At 40.5% G+C, this 22635-nt stretch overlaps 1 protein-coding gene across 2 annotated transcripts; it reads left to right on the top strand.

The window, feature by feature from the left end:
• Positions 1-1234: 1234 nt before the first annotated feature.
• On the top strand, positions 1235-22510 carry TCP11L2 (t-complex 11 like 2). 2 transcript variants are annotated; one of them, XM_072146336.1, is made up of 10 exons: positions 1235-1689; positions 4681-4865; positions 6551-6683; positions 8269-8389; positions 10326-10546; positions 13981-14117; positions 14283-14464; positions 14736-14908; positions 15032-15204; positions 17394-22510. In XM_072146336.1, the coding sequence occupies exons 2-10, from the start codon at positions 4706-4708 to the stop codon at positions 17633-17635; spliced, it is 1542 nt and encodes a 513-aa protein (XP_072002437.1). In that variant the 5' UTR covers positions 1235-1689; positions 4681-4705; the 3' UTR covers positions 17636-22510. The 2 variants fall into 2 exon arrangements, with proteins under 2 accessions (XP_072002437.1, XP_072002436.1); XM_072146335.1 differs by having other exon boundaries at positions 1235-1780.
• The last annotated feature ends 125 nt before the right edge of the window (positions 22511-22635 follow it).

The following is a 22635-nucleotide window of genomic DNA, read 5'->3' as shown; positions in this document are numbered from 1 at the left end:
GATAGGGGTAATGTATACACATGAGGCTGCATGATATGATATGGGGGTAGAAGGACAGAAGTCATGTATTTATATGGGACTGTATGCAGGCCCGCCTCCAGGTTTCAGTAGGCCCTGGGCAACAGAGCCTCAATGAGCCTCAACTGAATGAGGGGAAACATAGGGGGCTGTGTGAGGAGAGGAAATGGGGACCTGTGTGAGAAAAGGAAATGGGGACCTGTGTGAGGAGAGGACATGGGGACCTGTGTGGAGAGGGGACATGGTGGGCTATGAGGAGAGGACATATAGAGGAGGGGATGTGGGGGGCTATGTGAAGAGGGGACATGGAGGACTGTGTGAGGAGGGGGTATGGAGGGACTGTGAAGAAGGGACATGGGGGCTGTGTTTGAAGGAGACATGGGTGGCTATGTTGAGAGGACAAGGGGGGGGGGGGACTGTGCAAACAGGGGACATGGGCACGGTGAGGAAGGGACATGGGGGACAGTGTGTTCAGAGGAGATATGGGGGTCTGTGTGAGGAGAAGACATGGGGGGCTGTGTAATGAGGGGACTTGGGGAACTGTGTGAAGAGGCAACATTCATTCACAAAAACTGTGGAGGAAACATGAGGGGCTAAGTGCGGAGGGGACATAGGTGACCATGTGAAGAGGGGGCATGGGGTGCTATGTGAGGAAGCTGTGTGAGGAGAGGGGGAAACACGGGGCAGGGGTTGTGAGGACATGGGGGTAGGGGCTGTATGAGGGCAAGAGAAATCATGAGAAACAGAAGTAACATGGATGAGGTTATGTATTCCCTTGTTTTACTTTGCATAAATGATGTAACATGTTACTCCTCCTGCGTGCCACAGCCTGATCTTCTCAGATATTTTGCTAATTATCCCCGTTATTCTAATCAATATGGAATTGTTTCCCCTACCAGTACACAGTTGCATTGGATATTACATGGTGCTGCTACAAAGCACAACCTGCCCTGCAGGCCCCATACAGCTCTTTTTATAGGCCGCCTCGGGCAGCACAGAAGCTATAGCCTATAGGTTCACCCAGCCTACTTATAACATGTGTATAACTGTCGGACAACCCCTTTAAACAACGTCTTCTTTCTTGTAATGCCACCTCAGACACACTAGGGGGCAGAGCACCGCAGCAGATGTGGCGGGCACTGGCGGGTAATACTGCGCGCATTCCTCAGTCCCGGGTCATGGCCTCTATTAGCGCCACAACTCCCCGCCAAGGGTTAACTAAGGGGGCGTGTCCAAGTTTAAAGAACAGCAAAATATTGCCCTAGCAACCAAACTCAGAGGAGGAGGAGGTGCGGATCGCCAGTGGTTGAATACTTCCGTAAATACGTGACGTCACGGCTCGGACTGTACCATTCTAGTTTCTGTCATTTTTATATTAAGATTCGCCTACGAAACGTATAAGGGCGGTAATTATCACAGGAGAGGCCGCCCGTAATTCAACTAGACGCGATGATGCAAGTCACTGGAGTGTGGAGAGAAGTAGAAGATGTTACATATTCACATTTGCCCATGTGCTCTGCTTGGTACGTTCCACACCTCCCCCCAACGATCAGCTGTGAGCTGAAGCTGAACAAAAACATCGCAGTGGCCGAGAGCCAAACTGTGCTGCTGTCACGGCGAGTGTCCACCTCCGACTACAGCTCTGTACACCCGACCTCATCTGTCTGTCACGTAGGTACCGGTCCTCTTCCACATACTGTGCACAGCTATAGTCTGTATCTTGTCTGCAGTGTACGTCATCACCTATCACTTTACATACAAGGTGAGTGGCCACTATAACTCCAGACTGCTCTTCTGCTATGTCAGTATGGAATATGGGGCATATTTGGTATTTCTGGGGCTCCAAGCAAACTTATATCTGGGGGCTCCTGATGTATAACTCTGCACTAGTGTCAGATTGTCACCTGTCCTGCCATAGCTTTATACTGTACTGCCAGCCCGAGGACAGTGATCTGCAATAAACCTACCTCCTCCAAGCCAGCACTCTAATGGGTTAATCCACCCCTGGATGGGGGAGATGTTTGGCTAAACTGATTGTTATCTAGAAGATGGGGAGTGAGGGGAGCAACTATGATGCTAAAGTGATCTGACAGGTAAGGATCCCGCTGATCAGATAGACTCAGGACTATATAATCCTTTGGAAATAAACAAAATTTGCTGAGTGAACTCATGTGCTCCTGTGTAAAGCTTCTCTTCCACACAAGGATGATTGAGAATGATCCTATGGTTTCACTAATCTCAATGGGGCACATTTACTTACCTCGTCCCCGGAGTTCACCGAAAGTGCATTGTCGGTCTCCAATGCACTGTGCCCCGATTCACTAAGATTGTGCAGATGATATATAAATGTGTTGCTTCCCCGACAGACTCAGGTCCGACAGAGTTCACCATCTTTTTAGTGGGGCATGTTAGTGCCAGGGCTTGCAACATAATTTGAAAGTTAAATCCCGCGCTCAGTCCGATCGTTTGGCATGTCCCCCCGATTTGTGCCGCATGGAAACCAGCGCAGCTGCGCCAAAAAGGGATTGTGTGCGTCAAAATCTCAGTGCAGACACTTAAATACCTGTGCAACCTGTGTAATCCACGAAAAATGTGCACTGTCTGACAAAAGTGAGCAGCGTGACCTTTAGTAAATGAGCCCCAATGTTTCATCCTTGGTGCTGATTGGCAGCGACTGATGTAAATCTGTCACAGATTCTGTGGTCGGGAAACTTGCGTCAAATAGTTGTTGATAGATTTAAGATCTATAATGAATTTGACTAAGTAACCAGCCCCGTCTTGTTTTTCTGTAATGTGGCCGCCTTCTAGTGTTTCAGTCACTGCAGGGAAACTTCACATAGAAACATTAGGATCATTTGGGACTTGGAATCATTTTTGGCAGGAACCCAATTGTTATTGAGGTAGAATGTCAAAATATCTGGCTCCGCACAGATGAGAGATGTGTTATCTTGCAGATTTCTCATGAATTCTGTGTCATTCCGTAAGAAAAGATTTGGCAGATATTGCAGCAAGTGGAATGATTATCGTATTTCAGATCCCATTAGGTCAAGAACTGGCTGCAAATGTTATAACATGCAGCACTTCAGTGTTTGGGGTGGTCAATCCATGTGCACATCCTTTGGTATTTCTGAGGCAGAAATCCAAGGTTCATTCTTGTGTTCCTGCCACAGATGAAAAAAAAATCCATGTCACATTTGCCTGGTATAACTTTGGATGTTTTGCTTTTCCTTTGCTCTTCTCCCATGAGTAAACTTCCAAGCGGATGTTACTAGTTGGGGGTGTATCCCTTGCACAGTTTTTTATTGCTTTATGACCTTACCACACTGTACATGGACTCTCACTTGCCTACTTACAATTTTTTTGGAAGAACAACATAGGAATTTCACTCCATACTTTTTCAAAAGTATCACTAAAATAGACATATAAGAAGAGGCTATGTGTACACTCTATATACAGTATTCCTTAGAAATTAGTTAGAAATTGGACTTCACTATATAGTACAACAGGTTCATGGACCCATGCACTCATTGTTAGGTGTTTAGTGCAGTTAGACTTCATTGACGGGAATGTGTATTCATGAAATTGTGAGTTCTTATGACACCACCCTTCCTGAGTATACAGACAGAATATCTTACCACAGAAAGATGGCTCCTTCCTCCTCCGTGCACTGAATTATTGCCATATTAACCCAGCGGTTTTATTTTGCTCACTACTGAGACCGGCACAAGTGCACACCAGTTATAATACTACACTAGCTCCATTTTTGATGTAAGTATATATAACACAGTGTTAAAGGCTAGTTGGAGGATAAGTCATTTTTTTTTCTAGTAGCAGGGGCTGCTCTTAGCAATAAAAAAACACCCCCAAATAACTTGTACCTTTGTGTATTACCTTCCAGCCCAGTGCGGTATCTTCTGTGTCTGTTGGTACACATAGGCTGCAGCAGTGTCATGTTGGAGCTGCAGCCAAATGTTGATGGCACAAGACTGCTGCAGTCTACGCACAAACTGCTGCTGGACACTGCTGAGGCCAGTGGTACTGTCAACCCCACATCACAGCAACAGCATTTACTATATTGCAAACACAAAGGAAACACCAAATGCTGGGTTTTAGTGCCCCAAACCGGGAAATCTTAGTTCCATCCATACATTGAATAATAACAATTATAATTGTATTGATGTGGCCATGAGACATAGGTCAAAGATTCATCAGCAAATAAAACATAACACCATTTCACATGAGTGAGTTTACAGTGTAATGCTCTGATCAAGTGTTTGGCAGCTTTACTGTCCTGCATACCATCAGGCTGTACTAAAGCCGAAATTTCATCTCAGATGGTTTGGGCTGGTAAATATGGCAGTGATAGAGACAGAATTTCTCAAGGGGGTTTCCCACGTGACATTTTTGTCATGTTTTAAAATGCATCCAAAACGCAAGTGGGTGGGGAATTGGCCAAAGCGTTTAAACACATATACATTTTGGATGAGTTTAAAAACGGTACAAAAACACCAAATGGGAAACCGCCCCTGACTGTGCAGTCGGCCATGAGAAATTACTATGTTCTCCACAGTATACACTTGAGTCTTGCTTCTAGAACTTCTTTATTAAACTCAAATAAATTACCATCTAATCTGGTGAATGCTGTTTTGATTATTGTCACAGGTAAAATATACTGTAGATACAAAAGATGCCATTCAGTGGTGATAAACCCTTTGGAAATGAGGACCGGCTCAGCGATTCAGATGGATCACGACTATCGGAAAGTATGGCTTGTTCATCCAGTGACAGCGAGTCTCCCCGGGAAAGTTTTACTAGTGATTCGTCCAGCAAGCATGCGTCTCCTGTGTGTAAGTCAGCTGTGGATGTTTTATATATAACGCTTCCTGTGTGTACACCGGCATGGTATGTGCACATGTTGTAATGGCATTATAACATGTGCTAAATGTATGCAGACAACTATATACTTCACCATGCATGACAGGATTTGTCAAGGACAGTATAATTATCTAAGCCATTGAGCAAAGAAATAGTTATAGAATAGACCAGGAACATTTTATTGTAAAACCCAGACATGAAGACTGCTTAGAAAACTTTATTAAAATTGTGCATATATTGAATCAATGGGCATGGGCAGCAAAAACTATTGATGGAATTTCCCCAGGATGGGCTATGTAGTATTGATCATAAGGACACCTATGGCTTCCAGCATTGATCAGCTTTTCTTGCCGTGCATCCATGTGTTTATGTGGCACACAGCATTCCGTGAGCTCCACATCCCTGTTGTGGCTTGATGGAATCAGTTTCAATGTGATGTGATGCTGCTGCATCGATGGAAACAGGCACTCCAGGGAGCCAAAACCAAATTCTGGCTCTGTGTCCCTGTGCTGAACATCGATAATTATTTTTGGCCATTCCCTTTAAGCTAACCATGTAAGATCAATGTCGGTGGGATTATCTAATGTATATGCCGACCTTCTGACTTTTCACCTGTGACTGATCTCTGAAATTTGGAATTTGACATGGAAATTATTTTGGATAATAAGTTGTGCACGATTTCAGAATGGTTAACGTAAAGAAGCCCCTTAAGGATTAGGCTGAATGTATAGAGAGCAAAGAGAAATGACTGCATTACTGCTGTCTAAAGTGTATCCATAATGTCAATCCATAAATGCCTCACACCTGTCCCCCCAGTGGCAGAGGTGGCTGTGAGGTGAAAAAGTGGCATGTCCTATTATGGTTCCATTTTAGTGGGGAAATCTCTATAGACACCTTGGTGGATGGGCAGATGCAGTTACACCCCAGTGTAATATGCCAACTCTGTGCTTTCTGCCACATATCAAATGTGTTTTTTTAAGAACAGGGGAAAAGAGTGGTCAGGGCACTACCAAAACATTTATGGAAAGCTTGATATGTATGTATGGCACGTTCACAGGAACAGGGGTCTGAACAGGTACTGTGAGTTCCAAAGAAGTAGTGGTGCTCAAAATCCTAGTAGTATGTATTAACATCAGAAACAGGTAAAGACCAAGTAGAACGGATGGCACTCACCCACGTCCAGTTTGCAAGGATGATTCTTCTTTATTAGGTAAACAGTAGTACTCACATAATGTAGGACAGGCAAGGGAGGGGGTGAGGAGTGATGCTACAGAAAGGCAACGGCCGTTTTGCGTGCATGCACGGAGGCCGGAAGAAGCGCAACCTGCGCGAAACGGCCGTTGCCTTTCTGTAGCATCACTCCTCACCCCCTCCCTTGCCTGTCCTACATTATGTGAGTACTACTGTTTACCTAATAAAGAAGAATCATCCTTGCAAACTGGACGTGGGTGAGTGCCATCCGTTCTACTTGGTCTTTACCTGTTTCTGATGTGTTTTTTTAAGACCTCATTAAATAAATAATTCTTGAAATGCTTGGGGATCCCCTTTTTATATTGTGAAGGGGATAAAGAGTGGCAATTTTATAAACCAGGGATTCTTAAGCCTTCTCCTAATAAAACTCCAATGTAACAGTCTCTCTTAACTTTTTACTTTTTAGCAAGTCCACCAAGGACATCAACCTTTGATGATGTGATGTCCACTACAAGGAACTTGTCAAACCTTTTATTAGCGCATGAGATTGTTGCAAATGAAAACTTCCATCTCGATACAATAGACCCTCCCAAAAACAGGTAGGTCTTGGCTTTATTATACTAACGACTCTTCTGCCATTGATAATTGACTGGTTTGTTATCCTTTTATATATATTTTTTTTTTGTTATTCATCTGTTTGATCCTTAGACAATCTTCTTAATTAACTGTTTTGTTTATGTTATTAATCTGTATTTATTTATTTATTTTTAGAATTTTTATTGTTAATATATCACCTATGTCAATTCCTACTAATGATTGAAGGATTTATTTCCCCTCTGTTTAGAAAGTAGATCTAATGCTGGTCTTCACTCCAACAGGGGCCGCTTGTATAGATGTGCTTGAATAGATGCAAATATACCAGTTCTAATAAAGGCATCTACCCAGCTGGTCAAAAAACCTAACATTCTGATATTTTACTAGCCATTAGAGTATATTGGAATAACTTTATTTTTACATATCTGTTGTCTCTTACCACTGGCAACAATGGTTACATAATGGCCCACAATTATCAAAACTAGTGTAAACTGCGCTATGTGTAGTGTGCAGAGGGTGCCAGATTCATGAATTGTGGCGCATGTTCTTCATGAATCTGGCACCCCCTGTACTGCTCCAGGAGAGTGCAATAACTTTTTTTTTTTGTGCACCTTTAATATAGGGTGTGCAATACAATTCTGTTGGACTCTGCATGATGAATGTGTTGCACAGTCCGAACCCCCTTTTTAGTGTAGTATACTGCAGCCTTGACACTTTAATTATTACGGCGCAGACACAACTGAGGTGCATCGGAAAGCACTGTGACACACGATTTAACTGTGCATCAAAATACTTCTTTAGGTGCACATTTTTTTATCGGACATTATCGGACACATTGCAGTAGCAAACTCTTCTTAAGTACATGTGCAAGCAATGTGCATGTTCATTCTAGTGCAAAGTCGGACAGAAAACGTGGAACACTTTAATGAATGTTGGCCAACTAGTTTCTGTGACGACACATCTAATACGTGATTGTAGAATATGTCGTCCCCTCCTCCCCTGGTATGTAACTTTTACTGGAAAGACTACAAATAGATTCAGAAATACTAGCACATGTGCTAAAAAGACTAAAAATAAGTTTATCTTGGTTAAACAGGGTAGATGATGCACATTCCATATAGGATAATATCTTGAAATGATAACACTATAGAATAATAAAATTGCCTACAAAACCATAATGAATTTCAATAAAGTGTATATTATCTGCTGTATAGTGGCAATAAGAAAACCTTGTTTAGGCTTTTATCATTATCCATGTTGTAGACACATGTAAAGTTTTGCTTTTTTTTCTTCAAACCGTTATATAAAATGATGATGTGAGTTTCTATGATTCTTTTGCATCACTTCTAAGTATACAATTAATATGTTTTCCTTTAACACTAGAAAACATCTTTAATAGGTATGTACATGGCTTGGGGGGACTTTAAAAATAAAGAATCACCCACAGCATGGGTTCTTCTTGTGGGGTGATTTGTAGGCTTTCTTTTATCACTGTAGTATAGGATGTAACACTTATGGACAGTAAATAGTCTATTTAATTGCACAAATGCATATGTAAGTATATATGTTCAATGTTGTTATGTATTACAGTTTGGAAGGACGTGTGAAGCAGATTGTACACAAAGCATTCTGGGATCGTTTGGAGTCAGATCTTCGGGAGGATCCTCCGGAGTATGAGCATGCCATCAAGCTTTTTGATGAGATAAAAGAGGTAAATACACATTCCCTATCAATCTTGGTCTTGTAGATGATGTTTTAGTTGAGTGTTACTTAAAGGGAACCTGTCCCCAGGTTTTATCGTACACTAAACTACAGGTACCGTATGAAATGTGCTTTCTAGAATTCCTTCTTTTGTGTGAAATCTCACCCTTTTACCTGTAAAAAAAAAAAAAAATCCAAAATTTAGAAAAATATGACTTTTGTCTTCCCATTTTCACATGAGATGAGTCAAGTTTGGTTGTTGCAGGGGTAGTGTCACTTCAGAAGCCCCTATCTTTGGTTCTATAGTGTCTGGAAACAAGCTTTGTGTCATATTATAGATATTCTTTCAGATCATTTATGGTCCTATAAGCCACAGAACTGGGAAAGTAGGTGGGACAGGATCTTTATCTGCAGCTTACATGTCCAACTATGTGTTAAGTGCTTCTCAATACTTAGAATATCAGCAAAAAGTTTTTCTATATACAGTTATTATAAACCGTGAACTTTTTCAAGTATTTATTTGTTAATGTTGATGATTATGGCTTAAAGCCAATAAAAGCCCAAAAGTCATTCTCTCAGAAAATTAGATTAATAAACCGAACACACCTGCAAAGACTTCTTAAGCTTTTTAAAAGGTCCCTTAGTCTGGTTCAGTAGGGACACAATCATGGGGAAGACTGCGGACTTGACAGATGTGCAGAAGGCAGTCATTGACACAATCCACAAGGAAAGTCATGAAAGTTTATTGCTAAAGAAACTGGCTGTTCACACAGTGCTGTATCAAAGCATATTAATGGAAAGTTGAGTAGAATGAAAAAGTAGAAAAATGGGGAACAAGCAACAGGGATAGCTGCAGCCTTTATAGAATTGTTAAGAAAGGCCATTCAAACATTTGGGGACTCTGTGCTACAAGAACCACAACACGGACATATCCAGGACATGGGCTACAATTGTCACATTCCATTTGTCATGCCACTTCCTACCAATAGACAGCGCTAGAAGCGTCTTACCTGGGCTGATGAGAAAAAGAACTGGACTGCTGCTCAGTGGTCCAAGGGGTTGTTTTCAGATTACAGTAAATTTTGCATTTAATTTCTAAATCAAGGTCCCAGAGTCTTGAGGAAGAGGGGAGAGTCACAATCCAAGCTGCTTGGAGTGTGAAGTTTCCTCAATTGGTGAAGGTTTGGGGAGCCATGTCATCTGCTAGTGTAGGTCCACTTTTATCCAGACCAAAGTCAGCGCAGCTGTCTACCATGAAATTTTTGAGCTCTCAATGCTTCCCTCTGCTGACAAGCTTTTTGGAGATGGAATTTTCATTTTCCAGCACTACGTGGCACATGTCCACACTGCCAAATTTACCAATAGCTGGTATAATAACTACAGTATCGCTGTGCTTGATTTGCAAGCAAACTCACCTGACCTTGCCCCCATAGAGAACATTTCTATGCTCAAAAATAGAATATACAGTTGGACTTGTATAATAATCTAATTTTAAGGCCCACATTTAATTAAAGCCCTTGCACCAGTTTTTTTTTGCACGTTCTTTTTGGTGCTAACTGCTTCAACATGTATTTATGTTGCAGCTGCACTACACCCGACACAACACAAAATTCTACACGTAAAGGGGCATTCCGGTGCACGGACAGTCCATGTGACACATTTATCATGCAGAGTCCGACAGACTTTGTGTCGCACACTGTATGTTAAAGGTGCTCAAAAAAAAATGCAGGGGGCTCGTTTCATGATGAACGTGCACCACAATTCATGAATCTGGCAATGTTCACACTGCACACTCCACAGACAGGTAAGATCTCAGATGAAGAGAAAATTCTAATTATATATATATATATATAACTTCATACCATAGTAGTGTAGTAGTACTTTAGTGGGGTAAAAACCTGGTGACCTGTTCTCGTAAATGACATTTTTCTGTTCTGTCCCTGCAGATTCTCCTTTCATTTTTGACTCCTGGTACAAACAGACTTCGAACCCAAATCTGTGAAGTTCTAGATGTGGACCTAATAAGACAGCAGGCTGAGCACAATGCTGTTGATATTCCAAAACTTGGCAGTTTTATCATTAATGTGATGTCAAAGTTATGTGCCCCTGTCAGAGATGATGATGTCAAGAAGCTGAAAGCCAGTGGAGACATTGTACAAATGCTGAGGTTGGTGCACATTTCTTCTCATACTCCCTAAGCTACACCACTGACTCCAATGTAGATGGTTCTGTCTCTTCTTAAAGTAATTTTGTATTTATCTAAAAAAAGGGTTGTCGATTCTAGAAATAAAATAATTTAATTTTAAGTTAACCCCTTCACGACTTGGCCTTTTTTAGTTTTTTCACTTCCATTTTTCACACCCCACCTTCAAAAATCTATAACTTTTTTATTTTTCCACATAAAGAGCTCTGTTATGGCTTATTTTCTGCGTAACAAATTGCACTTCGTAGTGACGGTATTTAATATTCCATGGCGCGTACTGGGAAGCAGGAAAAAAATTCCAAATGCAGTGAAAATGGTGAAAAAACACATTTGCGACGTTTTCTTGTGGGCTTGGATTTCACAGCTTTCACTCTGCGTCCCAAATGACATGTCTACTTTATTCTTTGGGTTGCTACGATCACAGGGATACCACATTTGTACAGGTTTTATAATGTTTTCATACATTTAAAAAAATTAAAACCTCCTGTACAAAATTTTTTTTTTGATTTTGCCATCTTCTGGCGCTAATAACTTTTTCATACTTTGGTGTACGAAGCTGTGGGTGGTGTCATTTTTTGCGACTTTTGATGGCGTTTTCATTGCTATCATTGTTAGGACTGTGCGACCTTTTGATCACTTTTTATTAATTTTTTTATATTTTCCAAAATGGCAAAAAAATGTCATTTTTGACTTTGGACGCTATTTTCCGTTACGGGGTTAAACGCAGTGAAAAACCGTTATAATATTTTGATAGATCGGACATTTTCGGACGCGGTGATACCTAATGTGTTTATGATTTTTACTGTTTATTAATATTAATATCAGTTCTAGGGAAAGGGGGGTGATTTAAATTTTTAGGTTTTTTTAATATAATTTTTTTTTTTTAACTTTTTTTTACTTTAACTATTTTTCAGACTCCCTAGGGTACTTTAACCCTAGGTTGTCTGATCGATCCTACCATATACTGCCATACTGCAATATGGCAGTATATGGGGATTTTACTCCTCATTCATTACAATGTGCTGATAGCACATTGTAATGAATAGGTTAAAACGAGACAGCTTCGGGCCTTCGTGAGGCCCGATGCTGTCATGGCAACGGATCACCGCTCCCCGTGACGTCATCGGGGAGCGGAGATCCGCGCCAAGATGGCGGCGCCCATGCGGCGCCATCTTTTTGAAGCCTCCGGCAGCATTGCCGGAGGCGATCGCGGTGAAAGCACCCGCGATCGGTGCTAGCACCGATCGCGGGTGTTACCGGTAAGCCTTTGCTGCAATATGCAGCAAAGACTTACCGGCTATGGAGAGGGCTCGGCCCGCGAGCCCTCTCCATGCACCGGGACCCTAGTACGCACTAGTACGGCGCGCGTCGGGAAGGGGTTAAAACACGTTGCTACTTAGTGAATGCAAGCTTTTTGGTCAAAACGGATATGCCTTCAGGGAGGAGTTTCTCCTGATGTGAGTATCGTGTGAACGAAGCCTTTCTTACTTAGTTTTGCTCTCCGCCTTCAAAAATCTATAACTTTTTAAATTTTTTTTTGTGTACGGAGCTGTGTGAGAGCTTATTTTGTGTGTAACACATTGTACTCCGTGACGCTATTTATAATTCCATACTGTCACCAAATGTAGTCAAACTGGCAAAACAAAGCATTTGCGTCACTTTCTTGTGGGCTAATTTTTTATGACTTTCACTGTATGTTCCAAATAACACCTCTGCTTAATTCTTTGGATTGCAGTGATACCAAATTTATATAGGTTTTATTGCGTTTTAATACTTTTTCAAAAATGAAACGAATGTGTATGGGGGAAAAAAAAATTTGCCATCTTTTGACGCTAATAGCTTTTTCATACTGCGGTGTACGGAGCTGTGTGAGGTGTAAATTTTTTTGCAAAATGAGCCAACGTTTTCATTGCTACCATTTTGAGGACTGTGTGGTATTTTGGGCGCTATTTTCTGGGATTCAACGCCAGGAATAACCGTTTTTATATTTTGATAGATCAGGCATTTTGAGACGCGGTGATACTTAACTTCCCTATGAAGTGTCTATTGATTCCTGTTGCTGCAGCGGCACAGGGAGAATAGGCCCTCTCCACTAGTGTATAAACAAGCTGGACTTCCAACTACCTGAAGGTCAAATCTGGAAGCCTAAGCGGAGTTATTAATAGTTCTGTACTCATCAGTTTATAAATGGAGCGCAAGAAGTGCTGCCTGAGTATATCTGTCTCTTGTGAAGCCGATGTCCATGTTTCTCTCTCTCTATTTTTAACTAGAGCAGAAGCATTTAGCTTCACAACACATGAAAATTTAAGGGACAGAGACAGTGTTGTTTACTGCTATACTTAGAGGGTTTATCCTGGGAGAGAAAAAAAATTCCTGGTGGCACTGATGTAACATACAAAACCAGGTCCACCACTCCTAACTCGCTATGCCATTGAATAAAGCTAGGAATCATTTGTTTGGTGAGCTTACTTTTGAGGAGATGCTGAGCAAATTTAATTTCAGATAGCAATCCGTTTAAAATATGCACAAATTTATTCATCAATTTCTATGGCACATTTAAAAAAAAAGCAGGGTAAGCATACTGTACCTAACTATTTTCAGATCCCCCCCCCCCCGAGAGGATGGTCATTTTGAAGTATTTATTGATAGGTCATGGATCTCTGAGATGGACATATCCCTTTAACTCCTCTCAGATTGCACTGACTTAAGACTTCAGACTGCAGTTTCTTCTGCTCCCAAGCTAATCACGAGGAGGAAGAAGAAAGCACGGCATATCACATGTGTTGTGGAATAGCAGAGATGTAGGAGAGCTGACTGTCATTGTGTGTCATAACCATCTCATCTCTCTTTCTATGTGTCAGTGTGTTCGATCAATGTAAGAAGCCAGATGAAAGTGCATATAAACCAGTACCCTGATAATCTAACCACATTGTCACAACACAGAACTAGAGGGGTCATAATGTGTGCTTAGAGAGTCCCCGTCCACACCCTGGAATCTTACACTGACCAACACTGAGTTGTAGTAGCTAAAACAGCAATAAAACTGAGTAAAATTGTAAAGTAAGGGGTTAAAAATTATCTTTATTATGTTAACATCACTCAGGAATTGAAATTTTGAGAATTTTCTCTCATGGGAAAAACCCTTTAAGGGGTCAATAAACTACAAATATCATTACATTGCTGTTGCATGAGCTTTTCTAAATATTAGGTGTGTGTAGATATATATTCAACAACAAAAGTATATACTGGTGACATCTGTCTAGGTCTGTTATTATAATTTTTGTTGGTAGATGGGTATGGGCTTCCCATACTTGTCACCACAGTGATGACCCTAGAGTCGCATGGTTGTATGTATTGTTGGTCAGCTATCTCATTTCATACCTTATTTCACTTTTCAGGGATGTCTTCCATGTCCTAGACCTCATGAAAATGGATATGGTGAATTACACTATCCATAACATTAGACCTCAGCTTCAGCGTCAGTTAGCGGAATACGAGAGGGTAAAATTCCAGGAAATACTTGACAAATCACCTGGTATGTATGACTGAAATATCTGATCAATGTTTGTATATACTTGTTGTAAATTTATACTACAATTTGTGGATATTACCACATAGATATAGCTATTCATGGTGTATCCATTTGGATTTGTCATAAAAGTGTGAGATGGGCAACTGAATCTGATATGTCTTGATGCAGATGCACTGAATCAAACCACACAATGGATTGAGCAATCTCTTAAAGATGCAATAGAAGCAAAAGCCCAAGAAAGCACATCCACTGAAAATGGAGTATCTGTAGACAACCTGAGTCCTACCCTGGTGTTGAACAGTGGTTTTGTGAAACTTTTGCATATGGACTATGACAGTGTTGTACCGGAGGTAGGTAGTCCATTTTCGAAGAACCACAGTGGGGGAGATTTATCATAAATCTCTTAGAGCAGAACTGTTCTATTTTCCCATGCCAACCAATCCAAGCCCAGTCTTCATTTTCCCACAGCTGTTTATAAAATTAAAGCTGAGCTCTGATTGGCTTCCATGGGCAAGGCAACTAGAACAGTTTTACCTCAGAAACTTGATCATAAATCTCCCCCAGTGTATTTTCCACAGAAAATCCTGATAAGTGTATGTATATTGGCTTTCTCCTCTCCAGACAGTCATCACAGATGATCAACGCATTGTGGACTTGAAGAACAAGCTGCATCAAGTTAAACTTGTAGCATGTGTATGTCTTATTACCCAAAATGCCATGGGCCCAGTAAGCACTACTGGATTTATAGAACATGTCAAAGATATCACAGCCATTCTCCTTCAAGGCTTAAACAAGTAAGTGGTATTTTATAGCCCTCATAGTATGTTCTGAGTTCTCTGCATTCAACTACTCAATGTAGATTTTAGAAGTTTTTGAAATAAACAAAAAATAACTATAAATTCCTACATTGTTTTCAGAACGTTTAATTTAAAGGAGGCTCTCACAGCTCTAAGTACCAAAATATCCTTCGAGATGAATAAATCACTGACAGAAAGAGGATTACCTGCACTTAGCGCTGAGGCTCAAAGTATCCTGGAAGGACAAATCTGCAGCCTGACGGAGAAGAATCACCCTATCTACAGCTTAATAGGTATGAATGATACAATCTTACAAATCTGTAAGTGCAACCATCACAGCTTTCTATGGTTTTACTGGCACATTTACAAGGCTTGTCAGCTAGTTTATCAGCATATCATTCGTACCATGTGGTTTTATAACTTCAACCATAGTCTCGGTAACTAACTTAAAGGGGTTGTCCACTTTCATCAAATTATTGATATGGTTATACCATTTTTCAATTTACTTTCTGTATCAATTTCTCACAGTTTTCTAGATCTCTGCTTGCTGCTCTGCTGTAGAATATTTTTACCTCCAGTGAATAGAAATCCGTCAGTGCTCTTGTGAAGAACATGCAAGTGCACAAGCCGTTATAATCACATGGCTCTGATTACTCTGTGATAATAATATCTCGTGCACCTGTGTGACCTCGCAAGACCATGGACAGATTTCTATTCACTCGAAGTAAACATAGAAGCTTTCTATAGAATGACAGCAAGCAGAGATATAGAAAAATGTGAGGAATCGATACAGAAAGTACAGTATATTGGAAAATTGTATAACTTATGCAAATCATATCAATTATTTGCTGAAAGTGGACAACCCCTTTAATCATTTCTGCCTATATCCAAGGTACAGGATACAAGCTTTGCTCAATATCTTTATTATGGGTAGAAGATGTCTTCAGGTTAATATCCACCCAACCCTCCGTTTTTTTGTTCTTCTTTTAATTTAAATTTAACAACTAGCTACATAATGCCACCATGGAGGGTGCTACTGTGTAAGCACAGAAACTCTGTTGTTTTGGTTAGAGGTAGACTGGGTGCTTAGTTTTAAAGGTAATTTTTCTTCTTAAAATTGCGTGGTGCTGCACCTTCCCTCTTATGAGCTGTCCTTAACGGTCCTAGATGGATCCAGCAAACATCCACTATTCAATAATCCAGTAGAAGAAACTCTTTTGGGACCAGAGCTCAAAAACGAAAATGACGATCCATGCAGGTTTCCTCCTTATTTGTGCACCAAACACAAGGGATCACTTTCAGGGATAAGTCACCATTCAGACCAGAAACCGTCAATATTTTCACTCCTGTCCTAGTCTCCTCCACTCACTGCATATAAGAGACATATCCAGACATAGTGTAGACAGTTTTAAACTTTTAAAACTTTTATTTCCAGTTCTACTCACATATGTAGATAAAAAATGCGCATATCACAAATAACTCCACGAGGACGCCAATCCTTGCCCGACCCAGGGTTTCGCCTCTGTGCTTCTTCCGGGGCATGATTAGCGTCCGTCCTCTAGCTTCATTTATACAACACTGTTTCTCCATAAAATATGTTTTCAATTTCATACATAAATCACATACATTTAAAAAACATACATTTAAAAAACAAGGAACACGGAATACATCTGATTTGAACAAGGTATCTAAATAAGGAAAACACTTTAAGCATACATACACATCAGGCTAAAAATTCATGTTTGCTAGTTTCTCCAAACCACCTGGAGGGCAATCTCTGTTTTCAAACTATCCTCCAATCACAGGGAGTGCTGAGCCAAGCCCCTCAACCTGTCATTCAAAGTTACGTGGGTATTACCCAATTAACCCAAAAGTGTGCTTCTTTCACTACATAGCGAGTTGGAGAAAAACTCTTCTTGACTGTTTAAAACCAGAGAGTGAAACATATTACATTTTTAAGCTGCTTATATTCTACAGTTTTCTTTCTATGCTTATGTGGACTGCCATCTTGAGCTGTAGCAATAGCACATACTTTACATCAGCCCCATGATCCGACTAATTGAGCTCTATGAAAAGTAGCCTTGGCATTTGGTGTAGCTGTGACATCATCTATTGTTGGAAGTGGATGTAATTACATGTCATATATTTGGCTAAATTTGCAGCACGGCCGCACATCTTTCAATGGAGATGGTAGGGGTGAGGAGTGTGCACTCCCCATCCCCCCCCCCCCCCCCATGGCTCTGTGCTCGTCCAGGATTTACCCCTTTCAGGATTCATCTAATTTTTTAATATAGATATTGAATCTTGATATCCATTGCCACTAAGGAGTTAATGCGCTATCATGTAATGTCTGAACTTAATGTAATTTTCCTGCTGAATTCCAGGCTTGTGATCGGGTGGAAGGCTCAGAATATTTCAGAACTGTCTAGACAGAGTAAATCTATACTCTGATTTACTTTTTTATGTCTATTTTATTTTCCAGAAAAACGAATACAAGAGTACTTGACCACGTTCCTTTGTCTTCCCTACCCATTCAAGCGTGTTCCCATAATTCCTGGAGGTCTTACACCTGTCCATAAGGAGATGGAGTACATTGGATTTCACTACTCAAACATAGTTAATTTCAACAAGCAGGTGTATGGACCGTTCTATGCCAACATCTTTCGGAAGCTGCTTTTCAGTCAGCCCCAAACAGGGAAGGTAGAAGCGGAGGCGCAGGCTTAGTAAGGGCAAGCATTAAAGAGGTGCACTCCCCTATGTAAATAGTGGCTTCTTTGTGGAGAACGTATGCAATGAAGATGAAAACTACTTTTATAAAGAAATTTTAACATGAATTATTCAGTAGAAACTACTGGAACTAAAGTTTTATGTTTTTAAGTAAAGCAATGTCAGTATTTTTATAGGCAAGTAAAAAAAAAGATGATGATTACACAGTCTTATAAGGAAATGGTTATGGAAAATCTCTGTTATTCCTGGCTTTATATTTAGATACAGCTCACAAATACTTATGTATATTGCTGAGTTTATAATGACGGGACAAAAAGGGCCACCTATATGTGGACTGTTACTTTTATCCACAGCCCATATTTCACATCTGCCATAAGCGAATAGATTCATATAGTATCTTTTTTGATTTATCACTAATGTCCTGACTATAATCCGTGTAAATGTAATGTATGTTCATACAAAAAAAATGACTCGAAAAATCTTATGAATATTTTGGCTATGAAAGTTGTGGTTGGGCCTCAGGTTTGTGCCTTGCATACTTCTGCCGTTCTGTATTCTGCTTTTTCCCATTCACTTCACTTCACATTGATTTCCCTGCTTCCAGCAAAGTATGGCTCATACACAGGACTGTGGAAACCACAGTTGTCTCTGAGCCCAAAAAAATGCATAGGGACACACATGAGGCCTTACAAACTCTACAATGTTATAGGCATGCATGTCACAATATCAGCCAGCGTATCTCTTTTGGTGGGCAAAATAAAAATTGTAAAAGGAATTTTGCCCATTAATAGCCATTAAAATCGATTGGATTTGTTGGGAGCTATTGATGTCTAATGTCTAATATGTTTCTGTAATCCAGTTAAATCTTAAAATGACACATTAGCATGTAAGAAAGTGTATATTTTCTGCGACTGCTTCTTTTATCTTTTATGATGATTTCAGTATATACTGACACCAAGTATAAAAGCAGTTTCTTTCTGTATATTATAATATATTATGATATATATTAGATTCATCCTCTGTCTGTAATACTCCTACATCCACTGCCGCTTTGATTTTACTTTATACATTAGTGCTGTGTGACATGATTCTTGTATAAAGCCTGGTACACAGTACTTATTGTTCTTTGTAGAGACGCTGTAGCAGCCCCCCTCTGCCCTGGTAGAAGAAAGTGTTATAAATAACATGTTTTTGGTGTGCCCATGTGGTAAAGCTATGCCCCATTCATATGGTTTTCCTTTATTATGTGCAGATATGTCAATCCCTCCAGCACTTCATAGTAAAGCGTGTTGGTCCAGCACAGCTATGTTTTGCCTCATGTAGAGTAGCCTGCATGCAGTGTGTGGCCATATTTTAATGCATGTTTCATTATCGTTTGGTTTGATTTCGTTACTTTTCTATATTATTGTGGGAACATATACATTACAATTATTTAATCATTTATAACAGTTGATATTGTAAGTTCGGAAAACTATTAGTAATTTAATGTAATCTAAGGCCTTGGGTAACCATTAGTAATGTGATGGTGATACTGTAGACTGACAAGGCCAAGAATTGGGCTGCACTAGGGAATAGAAGTCCTTCAAGACAACTGTGCACAACAGGCGTTCCCTACCTTTAATTGGTATTGGTTAAGACTCCCCTGCGTATAGTCATACTTTTCACAATTACAATAATGCAGATCTAAAATACCTGGTCCCTCCTTTTAAGTTGTGGTCACCCTTGGTGCACCATGCCACATGTCAGTGAGTCTGTTGGTGGTTAAAGGTGTTGGCCACTATCAGTAAATAATTGATATTATTTGTGTAATAGCAAGTTATACAGTTTTCCAATATACTTTCTGTATTAATTCCGTACAGTTTTCTAGATCTCCGCTTGCTGTCCTTCTATAGAAAGCTTCTCTGTTTAATTCCAATGGATAGAAGTCTGTCCATGGTGATGTGATGTCGCATAGGTGCACAAGCCGTTATTATCATAGAGCAGTGGTGGTGAACCTATGGCATGGGTGCCAGAGGTGGCACTCGGAGCCCTTTCTGTGGGCACCCAGCAAAGAATTTACCAGATAGGACTCAAGGCTTCCTCCTTCAGTCCAAGACAGCCCAGGACGCGCCACGCTCAGTGCTATTTTACAAGTGACACCTACTTGGCTGCCAGGACTACAGGAGGAGCGAGAAGGTGTGGGCAGAAATGGATTATTGTTGGGTCCCCTGATTCTTCCTGTTCAGGGGAGCCTGGAGGGAAGCTACAATCCAAATGTCTCCTGCTTTCTATTGTATTGGTGTCCTCAGGATGCCAATACAATTGAAACTTGTGATACAGCAGAGATCAATAGTGCTCAAACTGTCATGTTGGCACTTTGCAACATAAAAGTGGGTTTTGGTTGTAGTTTGGGCACTCTGTATCTAAAAGGCTCGCCATAACTGTCATAGAGAGTAATGGTCAGATTTCTATCCACTGGATAAAGATTGAAAGATTTCTATAGAAGTACAGCAAGCAGAGATCTAGAAAACCATAACTTTTCCTTATGCATTACGCAATCAATTATTTTCTGAAAGTGGACAACCCCTTTAACTTGCAGTTATGTTAGTACTAGTAGAGAGGATTATATTACTAAATCTTATCCTTGTGCTGCAAATAAAAGTTGTGCAGTGGGAGACACTAGCGCTTCCTGCAATGTGTACACATGCTTAAACTTAACCTTGGGGTTTTTTTGGTGCAGTTTCTCTGAACCTCAGCCCTTTTTATTTTTGTAAAATGACCGCCTACAGTGCACAACAATCAGAACGGTAACGAATCACAATTTTTACTTTTCAAGAATAAAATATTGATTACTTTGTCTAAATGAAAAGGGTCTTTGGTGGCCAGTGTTCATAAATATGTCTTGCAGTGCTTTGTAGTGGAAGGAAACTCCCCCTGCGCTCTACTATCATAGAAGACCACAAAGTTCCCTCACCAGCACTTACACAAGTCTATTGTTCCCTCAGTGGTAAATGTGCATGTCTATTGCATCTGGGTGGAAGTACACAGGTGAATAAACTCTGAGACAGAAGATATTTGGGAGTTCACCCTGAAGCACATTTCAGCCCCCTAAGAGCAGAGGAGAGTGTCTGTGACTACTAAAGCATAGCATGCATCAGGTAGCTCACATAGAAGGGGTTGGATATTGCACCAGAAAAATCTACATGAGGCTAAATCAACTCAGTTGGGGCCTATTTATATGGTGAGCCTGTAAGTACAGGACATCTGATTTCATAAAGACACTAGGCTTATTTACTAAGGGTCCCGCGGCCGCATTTTCATTGGGTTTTCCGACTTTTAGGGGATCGCACCGGGGATTGTGTCACACGCGATCAGATTGTCCCAATCGTGCCAGCTTTCACGCAACACATCTGGGGCATGGGCGTTGGACGATACGGCGGATTCGGACTAAGCACGGGGTTTAACTCAAATTTGTGTTGCAAGCCAAGCATTTACATGCAGCGGGAAGAAGCAGGTGAGCGGGGAGCGACACATGCAGGATATCGGGCGCAGGATCTACGTGGATCGTGCATTCGGACGGACATTCTGGATCGGGCAGGTAAGTAAATGTTCCCCATTATTTCTACTAAGGCTGCTTTCAGATCTCTTTTTTTAACAAGTTCAGCATATATGTCAGAAAACTTCCTGTCGTATACACTAAAATTGTCCATAGACATATAATAAGTCTTTTAGAACAGAACTATTCTAGTTGCCCATGGCAACCAATCGGAACTCAGCTTTCATTTCCCCACAGATGTTTATAAAATTAAAGCTGAGCTTTGATTGGTTTCCACGGGCAATTAGAACAGTTTTACCTCAGAAACTTGATGATAAATCTCCCCCATTGTGGTAAATGGAGTCATCTTCTCTTGCCAAGTTCTGCTGAGTATACATTGCATCCTGCAGGAAACACTGTACTGCACGGGTATCATCCTGCTTGAAGGAGCAGTATGTAGCCATAATGGCTAATGGGGGCAGGGTGTCCCTGTATGCAACCACCCCTGGCCTCTCCAAGCATACGCTGTATATGCTTTCACAGTGATGTAACTGTCCACAAATACACAGCTGTGTCACACAAGAGACACCCCGATGATTTTCTGCTGCCAATGTTAACTACTCCTTATGCTTTCAGGAGAGGTGCCTAACCGGAGGATGTAACCCACTGTGTGAGATCTGGTGCTGATGCTCTCCGTTGTAAGGATACTTCAGATGTATCCTTACAATGAACGACAAAACGAGGTGTGACTGCAACCTAACCTAGTTATGTTAGCAGCTAAGATTTTCTTTACACTGACGTATTTTAACAAATAAGGATGACAGACAAGAGATCTGTTCTGCCTGGTGTGTTTTGCCTATAGTGGTCTAGACCATTATATATCCACTTCACAGTTGGGAGCAGAACTAGATGAGTTTTTAGACCATAAGAGTGGGGACTTGAACACAAGTTTGTTGGAAAGTTGTAGAGACCTAAACTTTTTAAAGTCTAATTGTCACAAGGACCAAAAAAATAATTTGACTGAGAGTTATAATCATAAAATATACATGTTCCAAATTACATAGCAATACTGTCGATTCTGGTTATTTAATTTACAGACCTCATTAAACATTCATTTCAATACAGTAAATATGTTAACCAGCTCCCACTTACATTTCAATTTTTCATGGTAAAACAAGACTGGAACTGAAAATTCTATGTATTTTGTTTTTAAATCCAAAATCAGAAAATTTTCATGGTGCTTTTTAAGCAAAGAAAGAATAAAATCCGTTTTCTTTCTTATTGTTGATATATTGTGTTACCACATTTTTATGTTTGTATATTTAGAAATAACCATTAAATAAAATGTTATATACTTATTGGTTGATGCATGTGATTTGATCAGCGCCATTACCAACCTTGCTCATCGGACGGTTGAGACCAGGTCTTAAACCAGAATCTGTATTGCCATTGTTTGTGACAAATGAGAAATATGTGATATTAG

This window comes from Engystomops pustulosus, chromosome 4, assembly GCF_040894005.1.
Source record: "Engystomops pustulosus chromosome 4, aEngPut4.maternal, whole genome shotgun sequence".
NCBI lineage: Eukaryota > Metazoa > Chordata > Amphibia > Anura > Leptodactylidae > Engystomops > Engystomops pustulosus.
This window is presented reverse-complemented; position numbering and strand designations above follow the sequence as displayed.